Source organism: Vombatus ursinus, unplaced genomic scaffold (genome assembly GCF_900497805.2).
Source record: "Vombatus ursinus unplaced genomic scaffold, bare-nosed wombat genome assembly UNPS02014812.1, whole genome shotgun sequence".
Lineage (NCBI taxonomy): Eukaryota > Metazoa > Chordata > Mammalia > Diprotodontia > Vombatidae > Vombatus > Vombatus ursinus.
Window position 1 is genome coordinate 6,534,379 of NW_020954590.1, and position 14,556 is coordinate 6,548,934.

Sequence of the window (14,556 nt, forward strand, 5' to 3'; positions counted from 1 at the left end):
TGTGTGTGTGTGTGTGTGTGTGTGTGTGTGTGTGTGTGTGTGTGTGTAGGTAACGTACATGTATATTCCAAATAAATATAAAGAAAATAAGTAATATGTAAAGCAGATAAGTACAAGATCAGTTACTTAAAATTTTGTTATTTAATTCTGGTGATGCCTTATGCTTTATGCAAAAAAGCCAGCTTATATTATTTTAAGTGTATTAAATGTTATAAATACTATCTTAGTGTGTTACTAATATTCTAAACCAATATGCTCATTGAATCAATTATATTTATTTAATTTGCAATTGAATATTATTCTTCTCTGCCAGCCTCCACTAATTTCTTTTTCTTCCAGGCCCAGGCTAGATGTCACAGAATAGGACAAAGCAAATCTGTAAAAATCTACAGGTTAATCACAAGAAACTCTTATGAAAGAGAAATGTTTGACAAAGCAAGCTTGAAGCTTGGCCTGGATAAAGCTGTTTTACAATCCATGAGTGGAAGAGAAAATGCTACAAATGGGGTAAAAAAAGAAAAAAAAAGGAAATTTCTCCAAATTCTGTACTGATTCCTTGCTTATTATTAAGCTTATACTAATTATTGGGAGAATATAATTTTATTGTCAGAATGTGTTAAGCATGTATTTGTATCATGCTTTTTTTTTTTTAATGATTTACCTTCTCTTTTTGTGAAATAAAGTATTAAAGCATTCTCTCCCTTGGTTTTAGGTGCAGCAGCTTTCCAAAAAAGAAATAGAAGATCTTCTACGCAAAGGTGCTTATGGCGCACTTATGGATGAAGAGGATGAAGGGTCTAAATTCTGTGAAGAAGATATTGATCAGATCCTTCTGAGGCGGACACACACCATTACTATTGAGTCTGAAGGGAAGGGTTCTACATTTGCTAAGGTGTGAATTTATCTGTTACAATGAGATCAGATTATATTAGGCAGCAGCAGAGTAAAGGAAAAAAAAACACTGCTTTTCCTTGATAACTTGCTGTTGTAATGATAAATCAAGCCCTTGCTCAATACCTGTTATCTATTTTTTTGAATGAATGATTAAATTCAGGAAATGGGGGGCTGGGGTTGGGGAAGTAGCTTTTAAACAGAGCTGTGATATTGATGCATATATCTTCAACCTTCAGGCTAGTTTTGTTGCATCTGGAAATAGGACAGACATATCCTTGGATGATCCAAATTTCTGGCAGAAGTGGGCTAAGAAAGCTGAGTTAGATATTGATGCTTTAAATGGACGGGTGAGTAAAAGTCCCATTCAAATACTTATCTTATCTCTAGAATTGTTTTCCACAAGTTTCACGTTTCTTTCTGTTTTTGTTTCAGAACAACCTGGTTATTGACACTCCAAGAGTAAGGAAGCAAACTAGACTTTATAGTGCTGTGAAAGAAGATGAGCTGATGGAATTTTCAGATTTGGAAAGTGATTCAGAAGAAAAGCCTAGCACAAAGCCCCGGAGACCTCAGGACAAGTCACAGGGTTATGCAAGGAGTGAATGTTTTAGAGTTGAAAAGAATCTTCTAGTTTATGGGTAAGCAAACTGACTTCACATATAAAATGTTTTAAGTTTTTCTTTATTATAGTTTTTAGTTACTGGCTAAGTCACTGAATTTTGACACATGCACAATATATTTCAGTGATTAAGGTCGTAAAACATGAAAGGCAGCATTGAGTCACAAGAGCTCAACTTACAAGTTAAAATGACACAGACTTTCTTCCTTTTGCACTTACTAGTTAATTGTGTGGCCATAGGTACAGATTTTAACTGCTCAGCTTTTATGCAATGGGGATGATCCCCATAGCATCCATCTCTCTGAATGAGGCTCAAATAAGATATCATGCATAAAGTGCTCAGAATCTGTAAAGCACTAGGTAACTCTTAGGTTGTCATTATTATATAAAATATATAAAATGGAAGTGGCTATCCTGCCTACCTCCAAGGATTGTCTTGAGTATGATCCATGGTGCTAATTAATAGTAATGGAATCTTTCATAATGAGGGGAAAGTATGCTTGTCCTATGAGAGCCACAGAGTGTTAAAATCCTTAGCGATGGGAAGAAGCCATTTCTAGTCAAATATATTGGTCAGTAGCAGGAGGAAGTATAGCAAGGGGAACACTGATCCTTGGTAGCTAATTAAGCACATTCTTTCTAAATGTAATTTGGTTCCTAAATCTTTTATTACTTTGTATTTCTATATAACTGCAAGGAGCACAAAATCCTTTATAGAACCTTAGTTAATAATAATTATTATTATAATAACACCTGTGTTAATTATATAACTGTTATTAATTATATTGTATCATTAATATATTATGTTAAATATTATAATTGTGTTGGTTGTTATAGTAATAATACATATATTCATTGTCAAAGATGTGTTAAAGACAATAAAAGCAAGTTTCCTTGAAATCTCTTTCAAGTCACCTAAAACAGTACTGAGATAATGTGACAGAGGGTATGGTAAATTCTTTAGAAGATCACTTGCATATTAGGGGAAATCATAGTTTGTTTTTTAAAAGCTTTTGCATTTGACTTCTCTTTCTATTTTGTAGCTGATGGCACCCATAGATTCATTGTTAGGGTTTGCAAGACATCCTATGTAACAGGTGTATTTTATCTTTTCCTCTCTAACAGCAACTGTAGCCAGGAACCTGGTTGTGTTCATTGAATGTAAGGGTAAAACTGAGATGTTTTGTATTAGAAGACCTTGGCTTTTTTTAGATTTTGCATTTGTTTCGTTGTGTTTGTCCTGCCACCAAGTAACAATTTAGGTACTCTTCATTCTCTCCTCATTATTGTATTCTGTCCTCTTCAGATCCCAGCCACCTAAACTCTCAAATCACTGGGGAGGATGTATGTGTACCACTGCCCTTTTTAGCTTATACTGTTCAAAGAATTTCTTTTTACTTGCTAACAATATAGAAAAGGTGAATGTCTGCCATGCTTCATCTCTGTTACATAGATTTGCAATGAGATTCCTAGCAATGAATTAATTTGTTAAAAATCCATTACAATTGAACATGAAAGATATAAATATGTAAAATGATATTATTTTGATATGATCTTGAGTTAGGCCTTTCGTGTCCCTGGATCTCGAGTTTCTCGAAATAAGTAGTTGGACTTACTATGACTTGCCTTCCATCTCTGAGATCTGTGATCCTGGGAACATAAGATCATAGAATGACAATTTTAGAGGTCCCTTTTAGCTTTCAAATTCTGTCATACTAAAGTTCCAGTGAGTCCTTTATATTGCTATTTTCACCTTTTCTCTATTCTTCAACAGCAGTCTTGACTTGTCCCAAAGTAGCTGTATTAAACATTTTTATTTTCTGATTACCTATAATTATCCATCATGCAGGTCTATGCAAACCAAACCTGCTTCCTATTCAATATGGAGGGCTGCTGTAGACATGCTATCTTGCTTGCCTCTAATCAAGTTCCTAAGTGCTAAGTGGCAGGGATACAAAAAGAGGCAAAAGATAGTCCCTGTTCCCAAGGAACTTAGAATCTAGGAGACAATATGCAAACAAATATATTCAAAACAAGCTATATACTGGACAAATAGGGAATAATTAAGAGAAGGAAGGCATTAGAATTAAAAAGAGTTGGGAAAAATTTCCTGTAAAAGATGGGAATTTAGTTGGGACTTCAGGAAAGTCAGTCTGGAATTGAGAAGGGAAGCATTCCGGGCATGAGGACAGCCAGAGAAAATTCCCAGAGAGGAGAGATGGAGTATTTTGTTCATGGAATGGCCGAGAGGCCAGTGTCACTAGATCAAAGGATGTGGCAGGGAGTAAGTGTAAGAAGCCTGGAAAGATAGGAGGGGGCTAGATTATAACTGGCTTTGAATGCCAAACAAAGCATTTTGCAATTGACCTAGAGGCAATAAGTAGCTACTGTATTTTTTTTTTTTTTTGGTAGGGGAGTAATTTGGTTGGATCTGTACTCTAGGAAAATCATTTTGGTGGCTGAATGAAGGGTGGAGTTGGGAGATAATTGAAGCAGGTGGACCCACCAGCAGGCTATTGCTATAGTCTAGGTGTGAGGTGATGAGGGTCTGTACTCAAGTGGTGGCAGTGTCAGAGAGAATGGGACATATTTTGAGAAATGTTGCAAAGGTGAAATCAACAGGCCTTGGCAACAGCTTGTATATGGGGGTTGGAGGGGATATGTGGTGAGAGACAGTGAAGTCTCTAGTGAGTCTGAGAGATTGGGAAGATGGTACTGTCCTCTGCAGTAATAAGGAAAGTAGGAGGTCGGGAAGGATAATGAGTACTGTTTTGGACATACTGAGTTCAAGATATCTATCTACTGAGCATCCAGTTTGAAATACCTGAAAGGTGGTTGAAGATGCAATCTTGGAAGTCAGCAGAGGGGCTGGAGCAGAATAGGTATATCATAGAATCCTCAGCGTAGAGATAGTAATTAAATCCATGAGAATTGTTGAGATCACTCATGAAGTAGAATAGAGGGAGAAGAGAATAGGGCCAAGGACAGAACCCTGCAGGATACCTATGGTTAGAGGGCATGATCTGAATGAGGATCCAGCAAAGAAGACTGAGAAGAATGGTCAGATAAGGAGGATAAGAACCAAGAGAGAGTGGTATCCCAAAAACCTAGAGAGAAAATGGTATCAAGGAGAAGAGGGAGATCAATGATGTCAGAAGCTGCAGGGAGGTCAAGGAAAATGAGGAGGGGGAGATATCAATGTAGTGGAAGGCAGAGAGAACATGCCAGTAAACAGGGAGAAATTAAAAATAAGTGGTAGAATAGGGATGATAGAGGGGCAAGTGGGAATGGAGAGCCATGGAAGATTTGAGGAGGGATGAAAAAATTAGGAAAAGCCACTGTGGAGAGTGGGATAATGAATTGATGAGGTATAGTAGGATTGCCTAGCAGCAGTGAGGGCCCATTTGAGGTTATTTGACATAAGTTTTTAGTGAACCCACGTGATTTTCTCTACCTTCGTTCTACATCATGTATATAGGAATAAAAGTGCTAAATGGTGAGAATGATCCAAGGCTGAGGCTTGGCAGGACATAATCAGTGATATGATAAGGGAATTAGGGATTAAAGAGACTAGGACAAAATAGAGCTGAATTGGTCCCCTAAGAATCAAGATGGCTTAAAGAGAAGAGAGTGGAGGGAGACAGCCTGGAAGAGAATTAATGGGTCAGATCACAGTGTGGATGAAGAGTAGGGTTTTGTAAGGAAAAACAGGAGAAGTGAAAAGCCAGTACAGTTATGATTAGATGAGGGGATTTCAGAACTTTTGAACATGGAGGTGTGCTACATATGTGGGTGATAGCAAGATCAAGGGTATGTCCATCTTTGTATGTGGCTGAGATAGGGTAGAGGAGTAACTCATAAGAAGTGAGTAGGTTGAAGAACTTGGTTAGGAAATTTAGAGGAGTGTCTCTGTTGCTGTGTCTCTGTGTGTGTGTGTGTGTGTCTGTGTGTGTGTGTGTGTGCACTCGCATGCGTGCATGTGTGTATCTCCATCTCCTAATATGAGGGCAAGAGTTGAGGAAGAGAGAAAAATTGTGAACTATATACTGTATTCATTGTGGAAGGAAGGAGTGACCTGGGGATCTGTAGACACAGCTACCAGGATTTTGTTTGGGTGGTATGTGTGAATAGTATGAACCTCAAAGGAGTTGCTGAGTGGTGGAGGTATGGGGAGAACCTGGAAGTGGCAGTGGGGAGCAACGAGTATTCCAACTTCATCCAGTGAGCTGAGGAGAATGATTGAAGGTACAGCCAATACTGGAAAAGATACTTCTACAAGTATCTATTGGATAGCCATGTTTCTTTCTCCTTCCACCTAGCATAGATATTCAAGAGTTGATGATTTCAATTTTTCTTTTGAATGGATGGCACTATTGGGTGCTTTTATGAGTTGATTATTGCTCCTTTTTCAGAAAGAAACTCAAAGCACTTTACGGTTTTTCTCATTAATTTTCATGACATCCCTTTGAAATATATTGAGGGGAGATGCTAGCATAACATTCATTATTGCACTGTTCTTTTCAGGGTAGTCACTCCTAACCTTGAGCCATTCTTCTAGTTTAAAAGAGTTATACAGCATCAAATCATACAAATTAATATTTGAGGGGAGCAAAGTATACAATATATTCCCAAATCCCTGGATTCTATTAGTGTTCTAGGACAGCCCACTCTGCAGCTGATTTGTAAGGCCTGTGTTAGACATATGTACTTGATTATTTTTAGGGTAGTTCAGCTGCTGCATTTACAAGCAGTGAACTTATTGCCTACTCTGTAAAATAAATACTCAACTCTCGGGTACTACGTTTCCCTGACTTGACGTTATGTAAAATATCATTAGCACTGACCAAGAATTTCACAGCACAACTGGTCTGTGAAGATTAAAATGAAAGCCTCATAGGTAAATGCCAGTGTAACGCCAACACACTGAATATTTTCCCTGCAGTTGGGGTCGGTGGACTGACATCCTTTCTCATGGACGTTACAAACGTCAGCTAACTGAACAAGATGTGGAAACCATCTGCCGGACCATCCTTGTCTACTGTCTCCATCATTACAAAGGAGATGAAAATATCAAAAGCTTCATTTGGGATCTGATCACTCCAACAGCTGATGGCCAGACCCGAGCTTTGGTTAATCATTCTGGTATGTTGGTGTCATTGTACTATTTGGGGTTCACTGGTGGCGAAGAGCTGGCAGAGACCTTTGTGACATACTGTCATTAAAAAGATGTAACATAAACCCTACATTTTCCTGTCTCTTAAGTATAAATATCTGACTCTGACACTGCAATTTGGATGGTGAAAAGCTTTTATTATTATTATAGGCTTATCAGCACCAGTGCCAAGGGGAAGGAAGGGAAAGAAAGTGAAAGCCCAGAGTGCACAGCCAGTGCTGCAAGATGCTGATTGGCTGGCAAGCTGCAACCCAGATGCCTTGTTTCAGGAGGATAGCTACAAGAAACATTTGAAACATCACTGTAACAAGTAAGCTTTTAAAGGATTTGTATCTGTGAGCATTGTTTCTTTTTGAAAGGTGTGGTGTTTTTTGCTTTTGTTTTTTTCTTAAAGGCTCCTGGAGTGTGTGATTATTGTCTTTGCATGGCTGTGCTGTCTATCTTGAAGCATCAGAACAACTCAGGTGATGCCTGGCTGGGTGGTTATCAAGTCTTTAGGGATGATTAATTTCCAACAAACATTTGATAAAAAGTTATGGTCAGTTTATGTAATGTGATTCAACATTTAGCTAACTTCAGGAAATATTTCAGTGGAAGGAGATTTTTATTCTCTCTCTCTCTCTCTCTCTCTCTCTCTTTCTCTTTCTTCCTCTCTTTCTCTTTTTCTGTCTCTGTCTGTCTGTCTGTCTGTCTCTCTCCCTCTCTCTCTCATTCTTGTCCACTTCCAAAATTAACATTTCCCAATTAGAATATGGAAATTTGACAATACAAAGTAAATAGAATATATTGAGTCTGATGCTATTTTAGTACTTTGTAGTGCCTATTAGGCATTCAGCAAATATTTGTATAATTGAATTCTAATATCAACCATTAGAAATCTGTTAACATAACCACAGGCCATAGGAAGACCCGTGTACATTAATGCTTCTGTGCTGTTATTGAAAGGAAAATTTCAAAATCTGAGAAGGTGTTTGCTTACAGTTCTGACACTTTTTAGAGACTTCTTTGAATGATGGTACTTTCCAGATTTTATACATAAAGATTTTCTTCTTTAAGTCTTCTAAATTTACAATCCAGGGCTATTTACTTACTTCTAACATACCCTGTTTTTAAAGTAGTAGCACCTAGTAACACCCTCTAAAAGGGCATTTCAACTACTGCCGTTAGTAAACTTCCATTTGCTTGGGATTTATGTAAACTTTCTGATCTCTATTCACATCCTTTTGAGTTCTGAATGCAAACAAACCAGGAAATGAGGCTCATCCAAAGTAGATACATTTCCCTTAGTTTAATGTAGGAACAATGGCTTATGTTACTAGGCACTGCAGTTTCATTTCCCTTTCTAATGCTCCTAACAGACTTCTACCTTAGTATGTTGCCTGCAGTTGCATTCCATATTTGTAAGCAGTAACTAATGTTCTTGTTGTCTTTCCTCTTAGTTATTGTGTAGGTGTGGGTATGGGTAGAGTGAAAGTTATCCAATCTAATCTTTAGTAGTTTGAAAACGTGCAAGTCTAACCTACCTTATCTTCTCGTGTAATTCCTCCAAGCCCTGTTCTCATCTAAAATAAGATGATGTCCATGGATAGAAAATGGGAGTTTATATTGGTTCTACCATAATTTATTGGAGTATTTCATTTGCCAAAAGTTTTGGATTTTAGAGGGTAGGCTAGAGCGTAATTCTACCCTCCACCCTTTCTGTCTCCTCCAAAAAGACGAAAAAGATCCAGGATTCAATACAGATGGGTAGGTCCTCTTGAAACAGTAAGACCTCCTACTTTAGGTGGCAAAAGCCATGAAAAAACATCTACTAGTGTTAGTTTTTGCTTAATTAAAAAAAAATTCTGTCAAAGGTTTGGCCTACGCTTTATAAATTCTCTTTCTGATAACTTTTGTACCAGAAGTAGAATTCAGATGCTCTGTTCCTACCAGGGATAGAAAGGAAACACTAGACACACAATTATGCTAAATTGTGCCTTTGGTTTGAACTGGACTATCCATATGCTGTCAACTGTTGAGCCTACCTGTCACAGGAAGAATTGAGATATAGAGAATACAAAATGGATAAACCAAAAAAAAAAAATTATTTAGGGCTTTGGAGTGCAGGCAGTCATACTTGGCAGCCATGTATCAGTAGCCTAGGCCCTAAATGGTTACAGGTAAGAGAAGGTAAGGTAGTTTTGGGTTGGTTAGATAGCCCATTCTAGTAAAATCAAGAGTTGATTTGCATCACTGAAACTGTCTGGCACAAAGAAGTTGTAATTTTAGAATTTCAGGGATAACCATTTGTTCCTTTCTTGAGAAAGAGGGTGGACTATGTCATACAGTAGTAATCTGCTTGTGTCTATGAGGGTGGTCTTCCGCAAAGTGTAACACCACAAGCTGGCCAGCAGGGGATGCTGTACTTGGGTAAACATAGTATAAGCCTATGGGATTTGCCAGGTGGATTTTGTTGCAAAGAATAATGTCTTAGCCATTGTGAAAATCCAAATGGGATTTGATTACCTTGGAAAATCTGGTCCTGGCGTTCCAAGTGATTTTGACTGATCCCTTGGAAATCTCTCCAAGAGCTTCAGTAAATAGGACACATTTCAAATGCCCAGTAAAGTTTCTGTTTTTTTGTTACAACTTATGCGCAGGTAAAAAGAAAAAAATAGTACAAAGTAGAGGGAGGAAAAAAAAAGTGCTTTGCCTAAAGGGAGAGGGATTTCACCCACCCACACACACATACGCACAACTACCACCTTTCTCGGAAACAAAAGTTGTATAATCTGAAAAACCTGACATTCCATATTGAAGGTTTATTGTAAGGTAGTAAAACCAGATTTTATATCTCGTTTATTCCTACAACTTCTGATGTGCTTCCAAAAATGGTATTAAGGCAGCAGCTGAGGAAATTTTATGAGATAATGAAGCAGAACAGTGACTGAAAGCCATCTGCTCAGTTGTTTACAAACTTGCTTCAATACTTCAGAGGCGATGGTGGAGTACGTGTCCAAACTTCACAAGCTGCACGAGGTAGAACTAAATGAAATGCGCCTGGGTTGGGCTGAGCTTGGTCCCTCTCTGTGCAGTGTAAGCGGTTGCCAGGCAGGCCTGTTGGAAGCCAGCAGAAAGCACCACACAGAGGTGATTATGTGCCACCATCTGTCACGCTTCAAGCCTACCATACAGCATGGCTAATCAGCCTTGGCAGGATGATGGATGAACAGCAACAGCTGCCAAAAGCCACTGTTGGCAAACAGTCCTGAAGTTAAGAACTTCCCCCCCTCCCTGTCTTCCTCTCCAGGGTCCTGCTGCGTGTCCGCATGCTGTACTATCTGAGACAAGAAGTGATAGGGGACCAGGCAGATAAGATCTTAGAGGGTGCTGACTCAAGGTTAGTGCAAGTGCACATTTTTTTCTATGCCTTATTGTGGAGATTGGTGTAATCGGAAAATGTTTTAAACACTGTGTTTAAGAAACTTCATAAGCTACTCTCAGTGACTCCTCTTTTTGTGCAGCTTGAATGTGACTGTTTTGAGCTTAGGGATATGGCAGGAATCTGGGTGAGCTTCATTTTTTATTTTGTGTGTGTTTGAATAATGTTCCTATGTGAGTTACTTTTAGTCACTCTTTTAAGTAGCTGATGATGGTTTGAAGGTAGCCTTTTAAACATGTTGCCACATAAGGTTTGTTTATAGTAAAGGAAGACAGCAAAATGATTCACCTTGACCTCTGCTGGCTCCCTTTAGCCTTCACTTCACCACACTGCCCAGATCTCTCCATATAGATTCCATAATGAAGGCTGTATGGGTGGACATATATAGTACATAACGTAATACATAGCATTTTTTTGTTATGGTACTGGTACTCAATTTAAATATAATTTAAGCTATTTTCTTTGCAGTGAAACAGATGTATGGATACCTGAACCTTTCCATGTTGAAGTTCCTACAGATTGGTGGGATAAGGAGGCAGATAAATCCCTCTTAATTGGAGTATACAAACATGGTAAGTGAGGTTTCTCTTTGTGTATTTGAATACAACTTGACTGTATGGCTTTATCTGTATTTTAGAACTCTTCACACGCCTTCTTCCCGTCATAATATTAATGAGCGTAGTTCCAAAGGACTCTTGGCTTCTACCATTTTTCTGTATTAAAAGTCTAATCTGAGCTGTAAATATCAGATGCTGTTTTTAAATGTTTGTAGAATATTTGAGAAGAAAATATTTCTTTCTTGGCTGTAAATAAAACAAAACCATATTTGTTTTAATAATAGCCAAGTAGCACTATAGATCTCCATAAACTTTGCTTCCAGGACTGCTTCTCTTGCTAATTCTGCCAACCAGTGTCAAAGTGGACGGTGGGCTTAACCTCTGCTATTAATCTGTACAAGTGCCTCCTGGGCTTTGTTCCAAGCAATATTTCACAAATGTCAGTGCTGAGAACTCCCGGCTCCCTTGAGTGGGATGCAGCCTTGTTAACTTTGAAAGGCTGGGGATGTGGAGCTGGCAGGATATATACAATGAGCGATTCCTGATTATAATCCCAATTCTCTGGAGGTCGCAGAGGTATTCTCAGCAGCCCAGCCTGACTAAAGGGGAGAATGATGGCTTATAAAACCTTTCATGATTACAGTTTGGCTTGGGGCTCTACAGCAGTTAGGAGCAGTGTGTTGTAGTACAAATCCTAATTGAATTGTGCTGTTCTGCCTATGTACAGCAGCCACATTTTGTGAGCTCAGCTGAGGCAAGTCTAGCCTAAAAATCATTTCCCTGCCGTGCACTGTTGGGCTCTGCCATTTTCTATCTAGTCAACTTGGGCAGTAAAAAAAGCAAATTGCAGTGTGTAAACAATGGAGGGAACAGTGTCATCTCCCTGACACGTGTCCTCCCAAACCTAAGAAGACAGGTCCTCAGGCCTTATGGGGGGATGGGGGGGGGGGGGGGGGGGTCGACCAACAGTACAAGTTCCAGCATGACTGAAACTGTTCACAAAGGGGTGATGGGAGTGAAAAAGGAGAATCACTGTAGAAGTCATAAAGAACCCACTAAGAAGCCTTTCAAATGTCAGACAAAATTAGATCTGGTTAAAAAAAAAAACAGCAAAACAAGGTTGGGGAGGCAAAAATCTTCCTAGGCAACATGCCATTATTCTATATTAAAGAAGTGTTTTCCTATTAGCATTGGTCATATTTTTTTTGTAATATTCTTGAAAGTAACTTGAACCCAAACAACCTCATTTGAGATGTTCATCTCTAGGATGCTTTGTTTAAAAACAGATTTTTGTTTCCTTAAACTCAATATTGATAATAACCTTGATTCAGAAGCAAAATATGCGTCATGTATCTGTGCCATGAATCTTTCTGTGATAAGGCCTTTTTTTGTTTCTGTTTTTGTTTGCTTCATCTGCGGGGGTGGTGGCGATGATGGAAACAGGCTATGAGAAGTACAATTCTATGAGAGCTGACCCAGCACTGTGTTTTCTGGAACGGGTTGGCATGCCTGATGCCAAGGCCATAGCTGCTGAGCAAAGAGGAACAGACATGCTAGCAGATGGTGGTGATGGGTAAGAAGGATGTTTTAATATTTTAATAAACTTTATGTCAGTATCACATATATTGGCAAGGTTCAATTTTTATACTTTTTGTTTACTATACAGAATCTAACTTGGGTGTTTAAATGACTGCCATTGATTTGATCTACATGGTGCATAACATTAAAATACAGACCTAAACATTTATTATCTCTTGAATATAAATCTAGTTCCTACCGAATAATTCTTTTTTCACTATTTCATCTTTTAGTACTATTTATTTTCCCTTTTGACACCAGGCCTCAGGTTCAAAGTAACACATAATAAATTGATTGTTTGGTGGGAAAGTAAAGTTCACTTGTTTATCAATTTGATTTTATTTTTAAATTAAATTTTGCATAGGGGAGAATTTGACCGAGAAGATGAGGACCCTGAATATAAACCAACCAGAACACCATTCAAGGATGAAATAGATGTAAGAACTCTAGTATATTGATTCTCAATTCAATATTTATAATGTACTTAGATTATTTTATATCCATAAAGTACTAGCTGGGAAGACCTTTCTCCTAAAAGCTAAGGAAAAATAAAAATCTAAACAATTTACTTTTCTTCTCAAGGAATTTGCAAACTCACCTCCAGAGGAGAAGGAGGAATCCATGGAGATACACACTACAGGTAATGCTATATGAGAGTTGAAGGGGAGTGAGTTCATGCTGCATATTTGCGGTTCATGTTAATGCTAAAGATATTAGACATTCTGTCCTTTTGGGATATTTTGTTATATTTTAGATTTTATCAAAAATCATTTTTTCTCATGCTGCTTGATCGTTCCCCCCTGTAATTTAGCATTTTTCAGTTACCTATAAATAATTCTTCTTTATGTTTGTTTTATGATTACACAGTGGGATTTATCTATAACAGAATGATTCAGGATAATTTGGATTAAAAGAGTTAAGCTTTTGGATTTTTCTGCTGTTGGTAATAATTATCAAGCATCATTAGAAATGCAAGGACTATTGCCAAATATAGAGATTAAATTTTACTATTGTATGGAGTAAATATGACCTTTTGCCCAATATATAAAATCATTAAATTATTGTTAAATTTATAGTCTTTTTGATCCATGAACTTCCTTTGAAAACGTATTGCTTAAGGAAGCACTTGTGATGTAGAATGTAGGGTATAAAGTAAATTTATATATAGATATATGTGTGTGTATGTGTGTGTGTGTATATATATATGTGATATATATATATATATACACACACACGTTTGACAAATCACCATACATTTTTCTGAAGCAGTAATTTCATTTTTACACTCGACTAATTAACTCTACACTAGTAATTATTCTAAATTTATATTTTTACATTTTTAGGGCACTGAGCCATCCTTTCCACAATGTGGTCTGAATGCTAATAAGTCATCTTATTTTGTTGGGAATTGCAAAGAAGCAAGTAGGCATTTCAAAAATATTTTTTTTCCACTCCCCTAGGCAAGCACAGTGAAAGTAATGCCGAGTTAGGCCAACTTTACTGGCCTAACACCTCAACCCTGACTACCCGTCTGCGCCGCCTCATTACTGCCTATCAGCGCAGCTATAAAAGGCAACAAATGAGGCAAGAGGCACTAATGAAGACTGACCGACGAAGGCGTCGTCCTCGGGAGGAAGTGAGAGCCCTGGAAGCAGAAAGGGAAGCTATTATATCTGAAAAACGTCAAAAGTGAGTTGGTTTTTTTTGTTGTTGTTTTGTTCAATTCCCCCCCACATGTTTTTCCACTATATTCCACTATATCCCTTTTTTTTTTCTTTTGGGCTTGTAGCCCATAGAAATCACCATCAAGGATAGTATTTATGGGAAAATTTAAAAAATCAAAGCACTTTCGTTTTTGTTTTTCCTTTGAATACTTCATTGCTAAGTTTATGAAGGGTAGGGGATGGGGGAGACTAACAATCAACTTTAATCTCTTTTATTCAGGTACTATTCAAGATAATATCTTTCCTTTTCCAATAGATGGACAAGAAGAGAAGAGGCAGATTTTTACCGTGTAGTTTCTACATTTGGAATTATTTTTGATCCTATGAAACAGCAGTTTGATTGGAACCAATTCCGAGCCTTTGCCAGACTTGACAAAAAGTCTGATGAGAGTTTGGAGAAATATTTCAACTGTTTTGTAGCCATGTGTAGGCGAGTATGCCGAATGCCAGCAAAGCCAGATGATGGTAGGTATATTGATGGATAAACATGATTATTCAATGATAAATAAGGAACTAAAAGCAAACAAATAAAAAATTTGGTCATATGGTAATTAGTTTCAATTTAGAAACTAGTCCTTTTGTTTTACCAA

At 37.8% G+C, this 14,556-nt stretch overlaps 1 protein-coding gene across 4 annotated transcripts in view; it reads left to right on the plus strand.

The window, feature by feature from the left end:
- Positions 1 to 14,556, plus strand: part of LOC114053892 (chromodomain-helicase-DNA-binding protein 7) — a 245,912-nt gene that overhangs the window by 216,759 nt on the left and 14,597 nt on the right. For all 4 annotated transcript variants that reach the window (XM_027877006.1, XM_027877008.1, XM_027877009.1 and 1 more), the window contains exons 18-30: positions 340 to 507; positions 713 to 892; positions 1,131 to 1,241; positions 1,327 to 1,532; positions 6,456 to 6,655; positions 6,837 to 6,996; positions 9,976 to 10,065; positions 10,576 to 10,679; positions 12,108 to 12,237; positions 12,607 to 12,679; positions 12,825 to 12,882; positions 13,703 to 13,931; positions 14,223 to 14,431. In XM_027877006.1, coding sequence (XP_027732807.1) covers positions 340 to 507; positions 713 to 892; positions 1,131 to 1,241; positions 1,327 to 1,532; positions 6,456 to 6,655; positions 6,837 to 6,996; positions 9,976 to 10,065; positions 10,576 to 10,679; positions 12,108 to 12,237; positions 12,607 to 12,679; positions 12,825 to 12,882; positions 13,703 to 13,931; positions 14,223 to 14,431 — 1,918 coding nt within the window. The remainder of the gene's footprint in view (positions 1 to 339; positions 508 to 712; positions 893 to 1,130; positions 1,242 to 1,326; positions 1,533 to 6,455; positions 6,656 to 6,836; positions 6,997 to 9,975; positions 10,066 to 10,575; positions 10,680 to 12,107; positions 12,238 to 12,606; positions 12,680 to 12,824; positions 12,883 to 13,702; positions 13,932 to 14,222; positions 14,432 to 14,556) is intronic.